Below are 21,634 nucleotides of genomic sequence, written 5' to 3'. Positions count from 1 at the left end.
CATTGCTGTTAAAATGTTCATGTGACAAAAAAAAATTCTCTGACATAATTCCTTTTGAAATGTCTGGAAGGAAAGGTAAAGCTCTTCTCCTTAGAAACATGGACATCAGAATTCTTCTGAACCCTGAGTTCATCAGGATTGCTAGTTCACAGCCAGGTCCCCCATATTTGGTTAAGTGTTAGTCTTTTATGTGGTTTTAACCTTCAGGTATCTTTTGGCTTACTTTCTGTGTCTCTTCCTGTGTATTTTTCCTTATCTTAACGTTTTGTCCCATGAACTTGAGATCCTTCTGAGTGGCATTTTTTCCGTAATCTCTCTAAGCAACTGCTATCCGAAGATGGTGTCCTTCCTTTATTCTTCTGTAATAATTTATCTTCTTTGGTATGTAATACATACAGAGATAAAAACACATTCTATCCTTATTGTCTAGCTGAATGAAAGTTATATAGAGTGTATATAGGGTATATGTTAATTTGTATTTCACTATGTAAGTTTTATATTCATATATCTGCACACAAACTATATACAGTTGACCCTAGAACAACTTGCCAGCACCGACCACCTGCATAGTTGAAATCCTGGTTATAACTTACTCAGCCCTCCACATACTCAGATTCCCAGCAGTTAGTTGACACTTGAACAACATGGGTTGGACCTGTGAGGGGCAATTGAATAAAATCTGCATATATGTGGATCTGCACAGTTCAAAATCACAGGGTTCATGGGTAAGCTGAAGACTCGTATTGAACTAGAGAGGATGGAAATATACTTATCTAGATACAACTGACTGGAAAAAAGAGCTGTTCCTGAAGTTCCAGAATGTGAGAACTGATGAGACAAATGGACTAAGTGGGGGTACTACAGGGACCCTCTCTGAAGGACACTTCTAGTCCAGGGAATGCACGTAGAGGCTTTCCTAGGGGTATTTGACCCACACTATATCAGGCCACCTCTCTAGAAAATATTTTTTCAGTCATTCTGTAAATGGAAAAAGAATCAATACCTTTTCCCACTTACTGGGCATTTGATATATTTTGGTGCCAAAGTAGAAGCTAAGCCTATTTTCTTAGGGAGTGAAGAAGAAAATTGAAAGTAAAACAAACTGGGTGGGTCGTCTCCACTTTCCCCACCAAGTCTGTCTTTTGAATGATACGTGTCTTCATGTGCCCTTTTGAGAGTATTGACCCCTCTGGCTTCATCATGCCTCTGTGAGTGAGTGGCCTCATCCCTTGGGGTCTGTGGCTCTTAGAAACTTGCTGACTTTGAGGGGAGGGGTGTAGGTGGTAAAGATATGAATCACAGAGCTTCAATCTTTTCCCCAGGTGATGATAATGGGAAGAAGGCCAACAACCCCAACCACTGCAATTGCATCATAGACCAGATCTTCACAGGCGGGCTGCAATCAGATGTCACTTGCCAAGTCTGCCAGTAAGTAGAGGCTTTCCACAGGACACCGAGTGTTCTGGAACTCCAGACACGGTCTAGGCCACATTAGCAAGGCCATAATGTGGCCCCAGGTTCTGTAAGAGTGGTTTCAGTGGGTGCTGCTTATTGACATCATGGTACTTTTTTAATCTGCAGACCATTGTGTTCTGAGAAGTTCTTAAAGTTTTTAGATTCTTATTGCATAATGTTTAGTTGATGCCACCCCAGTTGCGCCTTCTTCACGATGTGTCAGTAGGTTGTTACATGACCTGCTTACAGTGGAACATCTACAGCACGACCAGTTGAGAAGCAGGAGAAGTTTTATTTAAACAGCTATTGGCATGTGTAGGGATAAAATAACTGCAATTGAAAAGACGAGAAATTAGCAGGTCGCCTGGTCAGTGTCCCCACTGGGGTTGCGAGGCTTTGCGTAGAGGCCATCTGCTGCTGTCCACACCCAACAGTGTGATACCCTACATGTCTCTGTTTTCCTTAGAGCCCCTGACACCGGAAGCCAAATAAAGAGCCCCCAGCTCTTTAAGGACTAGGCCACCTAGGGCAGATACTTGACATACATTCTCTAAAGTGTGTCAGTTTGGATTATTTCATGGCCTCCTTTTCCATTTTTTGCAATGTAGTGTGCCTAAATTCTTTACAGGTCTCGGTTCTGTGCTAAAAGCTCAAAACTTTCATTTCTCGGAGGAAAGTATATTAATAGTAAAGTTAGAAGAACCCTTTTATTCACCCTCAATATGCTCCCATGTTTTTTATTTCATTTCAACTTTTCAAAAACCCTGGGCATGATCCACTAAAATTTCAGAACCTCTAATGGATTGCCGCTTGCAGTTTGTACTGGGTAGACCAGATATTGGAAAGAGTCAGTTTTGCCTATAAGTGTTATAAATGCAGTTTTCTGTTAAGTGCCACATATCATCGTGGGCCATCACTCTAAACAGTTCATCCACACTCACAGTTTTAAATAACTGCCTTGTTGGCCCTATACTTCTGAACTCCATCAGCAGGTAATTGTCTCAGATTAGCATCCTGTTTAAATTTCTGTAGAAAATTTCCCAGTCTGTGAATCTCCTGTTTGTATATTTTAAAATCTCTAGGAAGGAACTGGCTTCACTAGATACAACCTTAAATGCTAGTGTTCAGCTCAGGATGCTGTGCCTAGTCAGTGCACACTCTGTATGTAAAATGTTCTTGGAGGTCTAAGTTATTACCTGGGCTCAGCAGTTCCCAGATGCTGCTGAGGTAGACTATCAATTCAGAACCTCCAGTTGTAGGGCCCAGAAAAAAATCTTGAGATGACTGTACTGATCTTCCGGGTTTGGAAGCTATTGCTTTAGGAACAGCCTTTGCCTTAAGTGGTTTAAACATGCTGTCCGTCCCTAGGGCCTTGAGAACCCAGGATGGATTGGATGTCAACACACCTTTTTCTGACCTAGGATATCATTTGGATAAAAGCTGTGAAACATTGAGATACATTCTGTGAAACATTGAGATACATTCTGTGAGATGGTACCTCTGAAGCTGTATGTGAATGTTAATTCTCATGTGTGTTTTTATCTCCTTTTCCTTCTAGTGGAGTCTCCACCACAATAGACCCCTTTTGGGACATCAGTTTAGATCTGCCTGGCTCTTCCACACCATTCTGGCCCCTGAGCCCAGGGAGTGAGGGCAGCGTGGTGAATGGGGAAAGCCACGTATCAGGAACCACTACACTTACAGACTGCTTGAGAAGGTGAGAAACCTGTCAGCATTTTTGTAGAAAAATAAAGGTCTTTCCTTGCAGGCAGTTGTCTCTCCTTGCCTTGAGGCTGTTCAGAGTAGTAGTTGATCAGAGTAAAGCCCTAATAAATTCAGGGCCACCCAGAGTCCCAAGAGTTTTTTTTTATACGTCCAGTGTAGAACATGAGAAAAGATTTGACAGCCTACAGATGGCTACAGTTGGTGTCCAATGGCTCATATTAGTTTGTCACGTTTTTGCAAGATGACTAGATATTCTGTCCACCTACCTTCGCATTGTAGCATGTCTGTATCACAGCTACTGTTCCCCCATGTAAATAAAGAGAAAGTTGAAGCTCCCTCACCTTTTGTGACTAATAATCTCCACCAAAGATTGCATTAAAATAGCAGGCCCCTCCTGCTAAGGCACATAGCGTTTCTGCAGAAGATGAAAACTTGTTTATGATGTCCTGTCTGCACTTACACGTGTTTAGATCTATTTACTACATCATTGATTTAGACAAATGATAAAATTTAGAATGTAGATGCTATAAAATATATTTAAAGAGTTATTGCAATTGTAGCAAGGCCAGAAACCCTTCCCCCAGCTTTATTGAAATGTAATAGACAATTAGTTGTTCATATTTACATTGTACAATTCTAATGAGTTTTTTTTTTCAGTTATAGTTGACATACAATAATATATTTGTTTCAGTTATATAGCATAGTGATTAGAGCTCAAGTGAACACCCCACTAAACCTAGTTTCCTCTTCCCCCTTACATATTTATTACACCATTGTTGTCTTTTTTCTTTATGCTACGCTTTACATCTCCATGACTCTTTTGTATCTATCTATTTATATTTCTTAATCCCTTCGCCTTTTTTCGCCATCTCCTCATCCTCCCTCCTGTTTAATATAACCCTCAAAATATTCTCTGTATTTATCAATTTTTTTCCATTTGGTTGTTTCCATTGTTTATTTTGTTCTTTAGATTCTGCGTGTATGTGAAATCACATGATATTTGTCTTTCTCTATCTGATTGACTTCATTTAGCACAATACTCTCTAGGTCCATCAAGGCAATATATTTTTCCATCCCCTCCTTTTAATCTGTGTGTCTTTTACTCTGAAGTGAGTCTCTGGTAGGCAGCATGTGTAGGGGTCTTGTTTTCTCATCCATTTAGCCAGTCTACCCTTTGGTTAGAGCACTTAATTCTTTTCCATTTCAGGTAGTCATTGATAGATATGTATTATCATTTTTTATTCATGATTTTGATACATGTTTTTTCTTCTTAAAGAAGTTCCTCCAACATTTTCTGTAATAGTGGCTTGGTGCTGATGAATTCCTTTAGCTTATTTTTGTCTGGGAAGCTCTTTATCTGTCCTTCGACTCTAAATGATAGCTTTGCTGGGTAAAGTATTCTTGGTTGTAGTTCCTGTGTTTTTATCACTTTAAGTATTTTGTGCCAAGCCCTTCTGTCCTGCAAAATTCCTTTTGAGAAATCAGCTGCCAATCTTATGGATGCTCCTTTGTAGGTAACTAACTGCTTTTCTCTACTGGTTTTAAGATTCTCTCTTTAGTTAACCTTTGGCGTTTTAATTATGTTGTTGTCTTGGTGTGGGCATCTTTGGATTCCTCTTTTTTGGGACTCTCTGAACTTCCTAGGGTTGTATGTCTATTTCCCTCGCCAGGTTAGGGAAGTTTTCCATCATTATTTCTTCACATAGCTTTTCTACTTCTTTTTCTCCCTCTCCTCCTTCAGGTACCCCTATTACATGGATGTTTTTACACTTAATTTTGTCCCAAAGACTCCTTAAATAATTATGTTCTTGGCTTCTTTTTTCTTGCTATGTTTATTGGGTGACCTTGGCTTTTCCATCCTCTATTGATGGTTCATTCCTCTTCTTCATTCACTGTGTTAATTTACTCTAATATACTCTTCAACTCAGATAATGTGTTCTTCATTTCTGACTGGTTCCCTTTTATAATTTCCATTTTGATGTTTTTCTCTTTGTTAGAGTTCTCACTGAGTTCATTAAGCATCTTTAATTTCATTAAGCATCTTTATAACCAGTGTTTTGAACTCTGCATCTGTTAGATTGGTTGACTCCATTATTCCTGGATCTCTGTTCTGTTCTCTCGTGTGGTTTCTACTTCTTTGTCTTCCCATTTTGGCTGCCTTTCTGTGTCTGTTTCTATGTACTAAGCAAAGCTTCTGAGTCTCCCAGTCTTATTAGCATGGCTCTGTGTAGTAGGTATCTAGTGGCACAGTCCTGAGAAGGGTTTAGCAGCAGGCCCAGTTTAGCCCCAGCCTGTGTGTCCCTCTAGGGCCACCTTTAAGATTCAGCAAGCAATCCACAGATGTTCTACTTATAGTTGCTTCAAGAAACCATGCCAGAAACCAAGGTCAGCTGCTACCAGTGTAAGTCTTGAAGCGGCTCAGCAAGGAGCTCCTGACTCGCCGGGGATACACCGGGATGTGGCTTGGATGGGGTTGGAAGTTGTGGAAGGCAGAGTTTCAGGGAATCTTCTGGGAAGAGCGACCTCTGTTATCCTATTTGATGTCTCAGATATGGCTGTGTCTACACAGTTGCAAGGGGGGAGGGCTCTACAGAGAAACAATGGGTACCGCCAGCACATCTGCCTGGGAGAATGCCTCACCTCTGGCCCAACAACTCATCATCTCACTGTAAGTCCATGGTGTCCCTGGAGCAGATGACCCAGCGCTGGTGCTCAGAATGAGCGAGTCCATCACCGCAAAAGTCCAGTCGTGGACATGGCCCCTTTAAGAGGCATCTGCAGCTGCCAGCTGCTGCTGCCTCAGCCTTTGTTCCATTCAGCCACTAGGGACTGAGCAGCTTCACATCCCTGCCCACTCCTACCTCCAACCATTGCAGGGCGATTTCTTATTTCTCTCCTTAATTGTAAAGCTTGTTCATCTAGACCTCAAGTGACTCTGCTTGCTGTTTGCTCCATGTTTCCGTCACAACTTTTGATGTATTAAGAGCAGCTGAACAAAGATCATCTACGCCACTTTGACTTCTCTCTCCCTAAATTTTATTTCGAGTTTAGTGTTTTACAACCTTTTATTTTTTACTTGCATTAATTCAGGATCACTGCAGATAAATTCTTTTTGGGTGGAAGGACAAGCTTCCTGGTTTTTACCTTGCTGCATTAGTCAACAGGCCCAAAGGTACATGTTTAGAATTTTAAAGTAAATTAACTTTGTTATACTGTTAGAGCCCGTTGTAAATGAGGTATCAAATTTTTAATTTGGAAAGCAAGCATATAAATAATCAAAAGCAAAACAAAATTTTTTCAAGACAGTATTTATAATGAAATTAAATTTCACAGTCAATTTTAATAAAATTGAAATTTTGCCCACAAAACAGGCAACAAGGGACACTAAACAGCAAAGGGTCCTTTTTCAAGTTATATTTAGAGTAGATCACAAAGCTGTTAAAAGGAACTTAAGGTGCACGTGATTTTTTTCTCTCTCCGGGTTTTCAAGTGTCTCATGAGGATGAGAACTTTAAGGGTAGCTGGGTGGCTGTCACCATATGCATGAGTGCTCACACTGCTCCTTGAACCCTTCGTGGAAGAGGCAGACTCAGCAGGACATGAATGCTCTCCTTGTAACAGGGCAAAACTCTTCGAAGCCAGTTGCTTCCGTAGGTTTTCCATGGTCCTTTTTGTATCAGCCTTGTGGTGCACTCTTTGTTCTTTGTTGCCTTATTGCTATTTCAACTTTTATATTTGCATGTTGTATTTTTTCTCAATTGGGATTGAAATGCACCCCCTTTAGGGGAGGAGACTACCTCAGGATGATTTTTGTCCCCCACAGCACTAGCATGCTGACAGGCATCTGGTAAATGTTTACCTGCCTTTACCCCATCGGAATTCTTGCAAGGTTGCAAATGGCAGACACTGACTCTGGTGAACTTAAGCAAGTAAGGGCATTAGGTAGTTCACAGAAGCCAAGGGAAGGCTAAGAACCCAGCTCAGCAAACAGATGGTAACCATAGGAGCCTTGGGACCAATATCCAGAAATATATAGCCCACTGCTGCCTGGCTGCCCTGGTGGGGTTAGGGTGCTGCTCCTGAAATGACAAGTCTTCCCACATCTGCGTCTTGAGAATAATTGTTCTAGGTACAAAGTCCCCATGAGGAGCATGTAGTTGGTCATGCCTCAGTTAGTGCCCTCATTGTTGGGGGCTGGGAAGAGCAAATACTGGCTTTTGTGGTCAACTTTTATGGTAGAAGATAGGCCTTGATCCTACCTAGATTTGGAAATTCCCCAAATGGAGGAGGGGAGGAATGGCTAGATACTTGAAAAGGCATGTGAATTGGGTTCCCTTTTCCTTTCATAATTTTTGTATAACTGAATTTGAAACCAGATTGTCTTTATGTCTAACATTGTGGGACTTGTTTGGCACTTTTTTGCGGGTACTGAAAGCAGGTTTGGTGACAGCATCTTCACAGCCAGGTGTAGGGCTTGGGAAGTTTGTTGCCTCAAGCACTTGCTTCCACCCATCTGTCACCTGCCTAGAGCTCTGAATGCTTGAGGGACTGCAGAGTCCTCTACATAGTTTTAGCTGTGCTTGGCATTGGACTTCCAATTCTAAAATTGCATAGTTCTCTCTGCCAGATATTGACACTTATATGAGTACTTGTTCCTATTGTCACTGCTACTGACCATGGAAGCTTACTGAGACATTAGAGATGCAGTTGTGGCCAGTGGTTGTTCCCGAGCAGTGTGGTTGGGGTGGGGCAGACTGTTTTAAGTTGGAAAATTGGATGATGGAGTAATGTTGTGGCAACTCTGGTGTACATTGAAAGTCTTCACTGTTAACATGGGTACATTTTTCTCTCCTGCTATCAGGCATCCAGTCAGTGTTCAAACTACTCTGATTGGTTTTTAAACTATATTTTACAGTTTGTTCAAATCAGGATCCAGACTAGGTACACATATCACATTTGGTTAATTGGTCTCATAAGTCCCTTTCAAATCCAGGCTTCAGCTCCCCTCCCCGCTTCTTTCTTTGCCCTTTTTGTGTTGAAAAGACAAGGTCATATGTCCACAGAATTCCCTGTACTCCAGACCTTGCTGACTGCGTGTGTGGGCTAGTTCTTGCAGGTAACAGTGAACATGCTTAGATGCCTTGCTCTATCCTTCCTCCTCCATGAGATTTACCTGTTCTTGCACTTCGCTTCCTGGCATCTTTTGGGCAGGCAGGGCTCACTTTGCTCAGGGGCCTCGTCCGGCCCAAGCTAAGATGGCAGAATTTCCAAAGAACAAAGAAAGATCTCCAGACTCGGTGAGAAAAGGTCAAGTTTTCTTTTCGTTTTTCAGCTTTAAACTTTAAAAATTTGGTGTAAACTGTATCGGAACATTTATTTCATGGGTTTTTATCTTTTGTAACTGCCACCTGTGCCAGAAATGCTTGCAGACTTATCTAGTGCAACCTTTCTATTTCAAGATATATCTTTATCATTAGAAAGTTACTATTTACCCCAAAGTCTCATTTTATTAAGCTTTTTGAGATAATTGTAGCTTCCCAGTATAATATCCTAGTACAACCAGGATATTGAAATCAAAGCAGACAAGTTACAAGGCACTTTCATCATGCAGGAGCCCTCATAGCCACACCACCTTGCCCTCCCACCACTACTGTCTCCTTCACCCCTGGCAGCTGCAAATCTGTTCTTCATTTCTGTAAATTCCACATTTTAAGAATGTTCTGTAGATAGACTTATACAACATGTAACCTTTAGGGATTGGCTTTTTTCAGCCATCATAATTTGCTGGTGATTCATCCAGGTTGTGTGTATCAAGTTTGTTCCTTTTTATTGCGGACTAGTATTCCACGGTGTCATGTACCACAGTTTGTTTAACTATTCACCCATTGAAGGACATCTGCGTTGCTTCCAGTTTTTTTTTGTTTTATTTTGTTTTTGTTTTTGTTTTTTAGCTATTAAAAATAAACCTGCTGAAAACATTTGTGCACAGTTTTTGTGTGAGCCCAAGTTTTTGTTTTTCTGGGACAAATTCGATTGCTGGGGTAATTAGAAAATTATTACTATTTCACCAAACTTTTCATTTTTAAAAAAATTTAAGTGTTTTTTTAAGTGACGAGAAAAGGTAAAGGAAGAAATAGTTTTAATTTTTTTCTTTGTGAAATTATAAATACCCCTAACTGTATGTATGTTTTTAGTAAATTAATCCAGTAAAAGTGATAAAATAACTATTTTTCTTTTTATCTCTCTCATCTTTTTTCTTAAAAATATAAATGTTTTAAATACCTTGTAGATTTACCAGACCAGAGCACTTAGGAAGCAGTGCCAAGATCAAATGTAGTGGTTGCCATAGCTACCAGGAGTCTACTAAACAGCTCACCATGAAGAAACTGCCCATTGTAGCCTGTTTTCATCTCAAAGTAAGTTTCCCAGAAAACAAATTCTAGAGGCAGACTCTTATTTTTAGTCCCCAGAACAACTTAGAGCCTGTTGGTTTGGTGTTTAGAGTACATTTTATAATTGCAGTGACTCGGTAAGATGCTCTAAAGAAACAAGGGTTTAATAACTTAGTAAATCTTTACCTATCTTCTGTTGAGGAGAGACGTCTGTTGGGAACAAAAAGTAATTACTGCATAATGAAAATAGGATGTGAGTTGCTCGTCCAGGGTTGGGGATTGTTAAGGTTTTACTGCTCCTACCTAAATTCTTCCATCCTCCAAGTTTTTATTTTACTTAAAAACAAACTAAAACTCTTAGCATTATGATTTAGTCCAGTGGTCAGCAAGCTCTTTGTAAAGGGTCAGTTGGTAAATATTTTAGGTTTCATAGCCATATGACCTCAGCTTCATATTCTTCATTTTATTTTATGACCCTTTAAAAATTTTTAAAAACCCAAACCACTTCTAGCTTGCTTACTGGATTTGGTCTCCCATGATGCAGTCAAAGAATGTCTTTTACCAGGTGAAATGAGCATTATGTTTGGTTTTGCTTCCAGAGGTGACAGATATTCATCCTGTTCTCTACTATCTTGCACTTTCTGGGTCTGTTGTAAGATGTTTATTACTTTGAACAATCACATCATTTTAAGATTTTACTTGAACCCCATAAATTAGATTTATATGGATCAGTACTGCGTTATCGAATCAATAAGCTCCAGCAATGGCCAAAAGGGAATAAGAAAATTGATGAAAAGCATATTTTGGGGAGTGCACAGAGAAGCACCATCAGAGAAAGCCAGTTACAGCTTCATTCCTCTTCCCTCATTCTTATTTCTGTAGCGATTTGAACACTCGGCCAAACTGAGGCGGAAGATTACCACATATGTGTCCTTTCCCCTGGAACTAGACATGACCCCCTTCATGGCATCCAGGTATGAAAGGGTTTGTTCAGTTGTGTCTGTCTTCAAAAGGGTGTGGCTCTGTTTGGTCAGCAATTGGCACCAACTCCCTGATGAGGCAGTTATAGACATGGATATAACTGCACCAGCTAAAACCAAATTATTATCCTGATCTTAACTCAAAACACATTTTAGTTTAATGAGCTGTTTTCCTTCAGAAGTCTTGTTTCACATTTGGGTTTTCTCAAGCAACTCTTTTTCAACTTTTAGACAAGGAAATATATCAAGGATCACAGTGAGAAGACAGCATTTTAACTGATGGAACTGATTTTGAAATACAGATAAACAATTTTTCAGTTGTACATTTCATGACTCTTGTTTTCAAATCTCGATATCATAGACCACATAAAAATTTACCCTCCCCAAAACCATGACACTAATATATTTGACACATATTAGTTTCCTAGGGACACTGTAACAAATTACCACAAACTTAGTGGCTTAAAGCACAAAGATGTTGGCAGGTCTGCATTTCCTTGGAACGGTCTAGGGAAGATTCCACTCCTTGCCAGGAGGTGTACCAGGTAGATCAGAGCTGGCTCCACTCCTTGCAAAAGGAGTGCTCTCAGCAGTTCACTTCGCTAGCCTGGGCCTCAGTTTCCTTACCTTTACATGGGTATAATCTCTGCCTAAAAAGGAGAATTGTTGGAAGAACTGGAAAGCATACATAAAATGGATCCAGCACATTATCTGGCAGAGTAGGCCCCCAATAATACTGTTGGTATCATCTGAGCCATGTGTCTCTTAGGTTAATTATTTTAAATGATGCTAAGTTTTGCTGTGTTTGTTACAGCAAAGAGAGCAGAATGAATGGACAGTACCAGCAGCCAGCGGATAGTCTCAATAATGATAACAAGTAAGTAGTGCCCTGTGGGTGTGCCCTGGGCATCTCCAGGTGTGAGTGGGAAACCTGGGACTTCCAGTAGGATTTGGCAGGGAGGGCCCCACCAGCTTTTCCTAGGGAGACGACTGCATTTATGAGCAGCAGTGGCAGAGTTCATTTTTTTTGGCCACTGGCCTGCTTTCTGTCTTGCTGCCCACTAATTAATGTTGACAGTACTTAAGCCCTCTATTAGGAAAGTACTTCTCACACCTTTATCACAAACGCTTCTCTCGTAGGAGCCTGACCCCTTTCTCCTGGCCTTTGTACATGAGTGAGGGCCAATTTGGCCACCGCAGTCCTAGAATGAAAGCTCAGTGTCTGAATTCTGGACCCCTTGATCTTTGCCTTCACTGGCATTGTAATTTGGCCTCTGATCTTTCCTTTGTCATCTTTCTTCGTACCATTGGTGTGACAGGATGAAAGGAGAGAGTGGTTATAGTATCTCCCAATACCAATTGCTCCCATCACTTCCACTAAATGTGATTCTAGTGAAGTTCAAGAGCTGAGTAGGGGCCACCCTCTGTGCTGTCTGTTCACCACCTTTGATTCCTAGGGTATTACTATTTGGGGTCAGCAGGCTACCCATCACCATGCAGGCCTCTAACTGCTTGGACTGTCTGGTTTCTGATGGTGATAAAATTGAGTTATCTACTCAGTCTCTCCCCACTCTTTTTCTCCCAAATCAGATACTCCTTGTTTGCAGTCGTTAACCACCAAGGGACCCTGGAGAGTGGCCACTACACCAGCTTTATCCGGCAGCACAAGGACCAGTGGTTCAAATGCGATGATGCCATCATCACCAAGGCCAGCATTGAAGATGTGCTGGACAGTGAGGGGTACGTCAGGGGTGGCCACTTGTTTCCCCATGTGTACCTCCAAATCCAAAGCCATGTCTGCCTTTGGTACCATTCTAGGAGGTTCACCTTCAGTGGCTGAAGTAACAAGGCTTATTCTGGACAGAATGCCAGCCTTGATTGGTCACCAGATAGGAGACAGTATCTCTGAGCAGGGCACTCTTGATTAATGCCTTAACACAGAGAACATGGTGGTGGTCATTTATTTTAGTTGTGGTATGAGCTGACACATGAGTTCTTTAGCAGCTCCTCTCTTTCTCATTTTTTTCCTGGCACATCATCATCCACCTTTAGCCTTTGCTAAATCCTTAGTCTTGAGACTATCAGTAGGATCCTAGCCCTAGGCATGAGCTGCCATGACTCTGCAAGGCGCATCTGGACTATATATTTTGAGCTGTGGGGAAACCCCCTTGGGAGAGAGCCTGTGTAGAAGAGTTTGTATTGGAGAGGACAGCCTTGTGGCAGTGAAGAGGCCAGAGCAGAGGAGGGGGTTAGACTGAATCTGTTAGAGGAGTCTTACCAAAAGTTGCTCTTATACAGAAGCACTGGCAGTTCTGGACAGGAGAGGCTGGGTTCAGGAGCTGTGTGGGAAGCAAGACTGACAGGTCTCATGACTTCTTGGTGGACAGGTGGAAGGACAGGTCTCATAACTTCTTGGTGGACAGGTGGAAGGACAGACTCCAGGGGCATTATGTGGGAGCACTGCCACTGCCTAGCCAAGGACCCTCCTGGGGATCTAAGATCCAAGAAGTCAGACTGCTGGAGAGTGCTGAGGTCACAGTTCCAGGGTTCTGGTTGGGGAGGGTTAGTTTTGCCTTAACTGCTCATGAATTAGGACATAAGCATACTTCTCTCTTTGCCTCCTCAGATACTTACTGTTCTATCACAAACAGTTCCTGGAATATGAGTAATCTTATCCTCATCTGGTCAGAAAAATGAAGGCCAAGAGTTGGCAGGCCTCATAAAATGATCCCCGAGATCCCCAACATCATGATACTACCACTCACAGAAGTGCCCCCGAGAGCATCAGATTCCTGTGCAACCTGGACCTGGAGGAGGCAGCAGCAGTTATTGCCCAGGATTGTGGGGTTTGAATGGACAAGCACTGTGGTGGGAGGAAACACCAGGAACTGCACAACAGAAAAAAACATGTAATGAAGGACGTGTTCTGCATGGGAAGGGGCAGAGCATGTGTATCACTAGTGTATCTTCTTTGCTCTTCAGTGTGTGAGTGAGAGGCACCCCCACACTGTGGAGTAGCCTTGCCCTGGTGCTTCACTTCCACCGCATGACAGTGCAGAATTAAAAAGGCACCAGTCCATTTTAAAATTATGGGTCCATTAAAGCAGTAGAGAAGACAAAAATATTGTGCAAGGAAAGGGGACATTGCAAGTATCTTTGTCTTTGTGAGTTTTAGTATTAACTATGTATAGTATGAAACTCTTAGCTTCTGTTTTGTCAGCCCCCACCCCCAGAGCCTGTGGAACTGAAGACATTAACTGAGGTTTCCAAGCATGTCATTTCTGCAGGTAATGTAGCATCACACTGCATGTGGAAGCATCAGCCTGGGTGTTCTCTCTCAGTTTCTAGAAATAGGCATTTTCTTATCTTCTCTTTTCCCACAATGGTGAATTTCATAAATGTAATGATAGTAACGTGAGTTTATACTGAAATTTAGGTAGTTTTTCTTTTACTCTTGAGAGTTAATCTTGTTTTTGGTGCTGTTTTGTTGTCCACCCCTACTCCAGAAGCATTTATGTCTGGTTAAAGCTAGAATATGCAGCAGAGGAGAATTGGGCTGTAGCTAATAACTGCCTCTAACATATTAATCTTTTGAGTAGATGAAGCATTTTTCAGTGATTTCATTGTTTTCCTTCCTCATATTTTCTTGGCTGCCTGTCCCACGCCAGCTGTCCCTATTACTGCTTGGTGGCTGGTGTGTCCGTTTGAAGCTGGAGTAGCATCCAATGGAGACTGCATTACATTGCTGAGTGCCTCTGTTTTACATTCAGTTTAGTTTAAATTGTAGCAGGAAAAGATAACTTTGTGATTGAGCTTATGGGAAGAGCTTAATGAGCTGAAACAATATGTATCGTTCTTTGTAAGGTATCTTGCATGCGTCTGTGTATCCAAACCCAGACTTAGATTGTTCGTGCATTTCTGAGAAATTAAAACTGAGAGACATAGGAGAGGAAAAGTTGATTTAATAGAGTTTGTGAAACAACCTGGGAATCCAGTCTGCATCTGATCTGTGGAATAGTCATTCCTGGAGAAGAGTAGAATCATCTTTTTCAGGATCAGCAAACTTTTTTCATAAAGAGCCAAATGGTAAATATTTTAGGCTTTTGGGCCATATGGTCTCTTGCCATAGATAATATGTAAACAAATGAGCCTAGTTGTGTTCCAATAAAACTGTATTTATGGACACTGAAATTTGAATTCATATAATTTTCACATGTCAAATTTTTTTTCACTGTTTAAAAATGTGTAAACTATTTGCTGACTGGCCATACAAAAGCAGGCAGTGGACCAGTTCTAGCTCATTAGCTAGTTAAGTTGGCAGGGGGCGGAGGGTAGGGGGAATCATACCAGGTAATTATTACTTAATATGGAAAAATGCTAGAATATGCAAAACAATCATACTGCAGAATCATATGGAAAAATCCCTAGTGATCTTTTTTAAATTTTTTTAATTACAGTCGACATTCAATATTATATTAGTTTCAGATGTACAGCTTAATGGTAGTTTTTCAAGTACTCTCTCAGTTCATTCTCAGTTATATCTCTGTATTTAGGAACACAGGTTTTAAAGCATATTTTAAAATAGCAAGCATTATCAGAGAAATATGGATGGGTGCAGATTTTAAGAAATGGCGCCATGTTTCCGAGTTCGCGTGTGTCTGCTATGAAGATTCTTTGGGGGAGAGGTGTGTCTTTTAATAAGGAACAAATCTAATGGAAAAGGGAATGAACTGAAGTGTGGGCCTACAGAGTTCTTAGCCTTGAAGTCTCTTCCTGTGGTTTGCCACCTTGTGGCCTCCTTCCTTTACTGGAGTGTCCAAAATGCAAAGTGGGGACAAAGCAGATAACCTGTGGTCTGCCCAACCTGCTTCCCAAATCTGACCCTCCCCTAACACTTTGCTGTATTTTCTGTATCTGCTCATGTTTAGGGGGTCAGTTTTCTCTGAGAACATGAGGACTTGGAGAGACAGTGGGGCCACATTTATCTTTTGCAGACATTATTTTAAACATTTGTATTCAAATTAGTTCTCTTTATTCCCTTTGGCATTGGTGTTCTAAGTATTAACCTCTCTATCTCTGCTGCTGAGAAATGCCCCTCCAACTAGAAGAACTGGGATGGAGGTGGTACTGCTACTATGGTGTTTGTCCTCCCCCTGTACTGCCAGCAGTAGGCCCTGTGGTTGATGTGCTCATTTGAATTTACCTTGTTAGGAACAAAATATTACATAATGGGGTTGGGATTTTTTTTAAGCTCCCAATCCACCTGTAAAATTCAGGAAAATGGTTTTCTTGTTTCCTAACAACCAGCCCAGTTTTGATGTTAAGATCATTACCTAGTGTGTCTAACCACTAAGGAATCGTTGGGTGACCTTTTTCACTTTCACCAGTATATTTAAAATAACCTAAGATGTTGGCTGTCACTTAAGTGCTTCACAGTGAAACTGAACTTTCCCTCTTCAGGCATCTGAAGCAAGTTCTGAGCAGTGTAGAGTTCTGAGAGAGGGGGGTCAGGGCCAGGGCTGAGGGGGCAGCCTAAGGGTTGTGTGTCCAGGCCTTCCTCTGGCCCACACAGCCCCTCTCCTGTCGGGTTTACCTTCCCAGGATTTACCTTCTGCAGCAGCCCCGTATACTATATATACCTGAGCATTTGTGTTTGGCTTGGTGTGTGTATGCTTTCATTGTGTAAAGTTGCTGTTTTTTGACCATTGAAGTGACTGTTGGATTTACTATAACTGAAAACAAAAATTGTAAGAAAAAGATTCCAATGATAGTGCTGTGGATTTAATTACCAAGATGTTTACACCTCTCTTTTACCTATTGTTTTGAGGAACTGTTTTGACTCTTCTCCCTCACTTAATGGCTTGTAGTCTTTCCTATGTCATAATAAAGCTACATTTTATTCTGAAAATTGGCCGTCTCTCCCCTTTCTAACAGCAGCCAAAGAGGGGCAAGGCATGTGAGGCTCCAGGCTGTGGATACCTGCCAGGGCAGGCATTACCAAGATGGAAACCCTGCCAAGTTCAGCGGCCAGAGCTATTGTTTTGTGCCAACCTGACTGCCCTGGGTGTTGGCAAGTCCATGCAACCTACATTTCTGTTTTCTGTGTTTGATCTGCTGCTGCTTTAACACTCTTTTCCTCCTCTTGTGGGAAGGATGGTGACCTATCATGGATTCAGGACAGCCATGGGCTTTCAGAATTTGATGTGCATAAAAGTCACCTGAGGGGCTTCTTTAAATGTGGCAGTCCTTGCCAGAGTTTGATTACAAGACCTGGGATGTGGTATAAGTATACGCATTTGCAGCAAGCTCCTCAAATGATGAGAAAATAGCATATATCAATAAAAAGAAGGTAGGCATAGTTTGTGCTGTCCTTGATTCTGTAATTGGTCACAAGACTACCTAACATCTGTGACATCCTTCCACTCCACATTGCACGCTTCCCTCACCCTCAGAACTTTACCTGATCTTTACCTGGTTGACCCAGACCATCATTTCTGAAATGTCTCTTTATTTTTTTGGATGCCATTGTTGCAAGTTCCTTTACTTACATAGAAATACCGAGAGGTGCCAGAGAATCCCTCTGGATTCCAGCCTTAGCTCTCCTCTCCCCATGCGTTGCAGTCTCTTCAAATTAAGTAGAAATGGAGTTGTTTCCCCCGGGGTAAACTACTCCTTTGGGGTCCAAGACCTTTAAACCACCAAAGCCCAAGTTTTCTAGAACAAGAATAAGAAAAATTTGTGATTGAGTTACTAGGTATAATAATGCTGAAAAGTGCCAGTCTCACTCCCACTCCTTGATCTCGAGACCTGTATGTTTTGAGGAAGTCAGCACCATATAATGGTTTCTGGTTGAAAATATAAAAGTTATCCCAGAAGAGAAGAACCACATCCTTTCGCTATAACAGACATCAGTAATTATAAGCTCAGCTGCTTCCAGGAGGTAGGTGATATAGTAAGAGCCGTTCTGTAGACACAAGCCCCTTACTGCATGATCTTGCTACTGTAAATTGGGTTCCCTGATCAGAAGCAGTGATGCATGGAATGTTGCAATAGTGGATGGTAGTACTGACAGGCAGGGCAGGCAAATCTATATCCAGAATATTGGTTTATTCCAGAGAAGACAAATCTCCGCCCCTCTCCCTCCCCAACATGATGGAAAAGGCCCCGTGTCATCAGCCTGCCACCTGATGGCTAGCTGCTACTAGGATATTGTCATCCCAGAGATTTGTTAGTCTCTTGTTAGCCAGTTAGGCACTGTGCAGCAGCTAGTCATATGGACCTTGGTCAGGGCAAGTCTATGACATTGAGCCTATTCTAGCCTCCACCTCTGTCTAGATGGCCATTTAGTTCATGGGTCCACTAAGCAGGCATGGTGTCTGAGAAAGGAAGCTGACTACATCCACAAAGCATGCCATTTTGTCCCCCTGATCATTAGAAGTTCCCCCTGTAGGGATTCTTATGGGCATACAATAGATAGAGATATCTTTTTGACCTGTGCCCATTTCGAGAGATCTGTATGTATCCAGATCTTGTCACTGATCTTTAAATCCTATTCCAAGTCCTTGACCATCCAGCCAAGCTGTTAACAATTCCCCATAAATCGATACAGATGAGGATTTTTGGTGCTTTTTCATTCTTGGGCAAGGTGGGTAACCAAATGTCTCCAAGTTCCACTCACAGGGCTTCCTTCATCACTGTTCTAAAGGACCATCCTCAGTCATCTGGCCACAGGGAACACTTGAGGCCATGCAACAGGTATCTGTTGCAACAGTGAGCTACCTGCTCCTGTAATTTACTGTACCTTCTGGACATAGCCAAACTCAGTCTCTCATATGCCATTTCCACTATGGCTGATACACACCCCCAACCTTAAGGCTAAGCAAATCAGACAATATTCATTTTGTTATGGAATGCTCAGGCTTGCATGGTCAGCTGTTATCTAGTCTCTACTGAGTCCAAGAGGCAAGTAGGAGCTATTTCAAAAAAGAAGAAGATATAGGTTTGATTTGCTCTGCTTTGGAATCCTGGAGGTCTGTGCCATTATTCTCCAATTGGTCCTTGTTAGTCTCCATAAAGCCTCCTTATTTGCCCTGGACACTTGGAGTACCATTGGATCTTCTGGATCATAAGATTTAAGTGGTAGTGCAGCATGTATGACAGCCTGAACTTATGTCCCACTTGAAACTGGGAGCTATATGGATATAATTAATACTCAGATGTGGTACATGCTGCTTCCAAAACCCACCGAGGCCAGTCAAGTATTGTGCCTCTTTTTACATGTTAGGTGGTATGAGATGCAGCAGTGTGTCTTCATCCTTCAAGAGGATATCTTGATATGCTTCAGACCACTGAACTCCCAGACACTTAATTGAGTTGGGGGCCCTTGAGTTTTGGGGAGTTTATTTCTCATGCTTTGGTTCACTTGTCTTATTAAAGCATCTATAGGATTTGATTCTTCCTGTTTATCAGATACAATCAGCAAAATGTCATCAATATTGTGAACCAAAGTAATGTTTTATGAAATATCAAGATGATCAATATTTCTGTAGATTCTATTATACCAGAAAGCAAATTTAATGTAACTCTGAGGCTATCCCATGAAAGTATACTCTGCCCTACCAGGTAAAAGCAAATTGCTTTGGTGGTCTTTAAAAACTGGTACAAGATAAAGGCATTAGGTCAATGGATGCATATAGCATACTTGGTGCCAAGGCCCACACTGATTTGCTCCAGTGAAGATATATCTGTGATAGCAGCTGCAGTTTGACAGCACCTGATTAGGTTTATAGTACAGGCATAGCTTTGCTTTATTGTGCTTCACAGATGTTGCATTTTTTAACAATTGAAGGCAAGACCCTCCACCAGCAAAAAAGACTATGACTTGCTTTATTGCGATACTCGCTTTATTGCGGTGGTCTGGAACCAAACCCACAATATCTCATAGGTATGCCTGAGTCTATAACCATTCTCTGAGATCTGACTTTTGCATGGGCCAAACAAGTGAGTCAAAGGGGAATGTGATAGGTATCACTGCTTATTTCAAGTCTTGATGGGGACATTAATCTTTGAAATCCCCCTAGAGATATAGGATTGCTTCTGGTTTATTATCCTGATAGTGAGGTGAAGTTCCAGGGGCTTCCACATAGTTTTTCCAATAGTAGTCATTTTCCAATAGATATGATTTAATGCAGGGATCCTGCCAGTTGTCAAGTATGCCCGCTATACACTACGGACTGGGGAAATAACCACAGAATAGATCAAATGTACCTCAGTTTTTAAAAATAAGAAATTGTATAATTTCTGGGTAGAACCTCTAAGAACCAATGCATGCTTTTCTATGGTCCTTTCTCTCAACCATAACAACTGGCAATGGTCAGATAGAGACCATTCATCAACCAGAAATAGAGAATAACGTGGAGGAGAACCTGTAAGTGACCGGTCATGTTATGTGAGCAAGAAATACATGTTTTGTTGTTGAGGGGGAAAAAAAGAAAAAAGAAAAAGCTATTGTCTTGGACTGCATCAATAAAAGAATGATATCTAAAAATGGGAAGGGGCCAGATCTAGTCTTTTCAAGTACTTAAAGTGCCTGGTCCACAGTATTCATTGAGTAAATGACTATCCCACTTAGCTTGTGAATCCCATAACCAAAGACTATTCCAAGTGGAATCTAATGGTGAGCACAAAGGGGCCAGGCACTGTCCCCAAGGCACTTGCAGGAAGGGAAATAAGCCTTGCTACAGTATTCACACAATCTGAGAAATGCAGACAAAGGGTAATATACCATACTTTGGCAATCTGATAGAGCACTTGGGAGCCTAGCTGAGGAAGAGACATTTAGCAGCACAGGGGTGGTGGTGGTTCCAAGCAGAGGGGGCAGCTGGGGTCCTGGTAAATGCTGAAGACCTGTGTACTTGGAGACATCAAGCAGCACAAGATGGCAAGTCAACTCCAAGCTTGGTCCCATCAGGAATGATAAAGGAACAAGAGCTGAATCTTAAACATTTGTGGAATCACTACCTATAATTAAAGGACTGGCTCAGGGAAGAATAGAGCTTGGTTCTAGGTGCTTCTGAGAAGTAGAGCCAGTTGGAAGAAGTTACAAAGAGGTAGAATCTCAAACTGAAAGAGTTTTCCCAGGAGAGCCATCTAAACGTGGGAGGGGCCCATCTAGTCTGAGGCAAAAGGACAGGATTCAGGATCTGAGCCTCTAATGAGTTGAATGTGACGGATTCATTTCCTAGAAAAGAAGACTTAAGTCTAAATTAGCATGCAGGAGGTTTTCTGGGAAGTATGAGGGCGGGAGGGGAGCAAGACCGAGTGCAGGAGAAATCGTGGTGCAATGCTGTCATAACAAAGGCCTCAGCCAACCCTGCAGGAAGCGCTGGTGGGGGTGCTGGCTGGCCCTACAGAATTAGGCTAAATGGCCCTGTTGTGGATGAAGGTAATCCTCAGGAAGAAGCATGAGCATGGGTCAGGTGGCTCTGTTTGATTAGAGAGCAGTTTGTACAGAAAGACTCAACTGTGAGCCACCTATAAGCAGCCCTCTTCCAGAGGGGGGCTGAGTCCGTCAGTTCTGGGGAGGCCTGAGGATGCACAAGAGTGTCTACCACATTCAGTGACACCTCTAACTCAGCAAAAAGTCCATAACAGGCAGGATGGCCAGTTTAAACCGGAGTAAACCTGAAGCACCAACCTGGACCAATTTTATGAGGCAGGACACTGTCTCCTCCCTGCTTTTCTCTGGGTCTCCAGCTCCCTGTTTACACACATCAGTCACTTGCCAAATAAGGGAGGCATATTCCACTTTTTTCATAGGAAGAAATTTATTCATCTGAAATCTTACACACTTTATCCCAGTGTGGGGAGTTCATTTAAGTTGGAGGTAATATTCTTCATGAAACAAATTCATGAAGACTAATATAAACTTTAGAGCTCCACATGATCCCCTCATTCTGTTTCAGTTAGCAGATCACCCTGTTCCCGCAGAAACCAGTTTAATGAAGCAGAAAAAGCTCTTTTTAGGAGACAGAGATGAGTGTTCTAGTTAGGATTCCACACTCACTGGTGGTGTTCCTGGGG

At 41.8% G+C, this 21,634-nt stretch overlaps 1 protein-coding gene across 1 annotated transcript in view; it reads left to right on the top strand.

Moving 5' to 3' along the window:
* Window positions 1–16,460, top strand: part of USP22 (ubiquitin specific peptidase 22) — a 48,777-nt gene extending 32,317 nt beyond the window's left edge. The window contains exons 7-13 of the mRNA XM_006908464.3: window positions 1,323–1,428; window positions 3,014–3,172; window positions 9,470–9,596; window positions 10,455–10,546; window positions 11,367–11,429; window positions 12,143–12,292; window positions 13,179–16,460. Of these exons, the coding sequence (XP_006908526.1) occupies window positions 1,323–1,428; window positions 3,014–3,172; window positions 9,470–9,596; window positions 10,455–10,546; window positions 11,367–11,429; window positions 12,143–12,292; window positions 13,179–13,221 (740 nt within the window). The 3' untranslated portion in view covers window positions 13,222–16,460. The remainder of the gene's footprint in view (window positions 1–1,322; window positions 1,429–3,013; window positions 3,173–9,469; window positions 9,597–10,454; window positions 10,547–11,366; window positions 11,430–12,142; window positions 12,293–13,178) is intronic.
* Window positions 16,461–21,634: the final 5,174 nt, after the last annotated feature.

This window comes from Pteropus alecto, unplaced genomic scaffold, assembly GCF_000325575.1.
Source record: "Pteropus alecto unplaced genomic scaffold, ASM32557v1 scaffold52, whole genome shotgun sequence".
Taxonomy (NCBI): domain Eukaryota; kingdom Metazoa; phylum Chordata; class Mammalia; order Chiroptera; family Pteropodidae; genus Pteropus; species Pteropus alecto.
The sequence above is the reverse complement of the archived record's forward strand: the minus strand, read 5'-3'. Positions and strand labels throughout refer to the sequence as shown.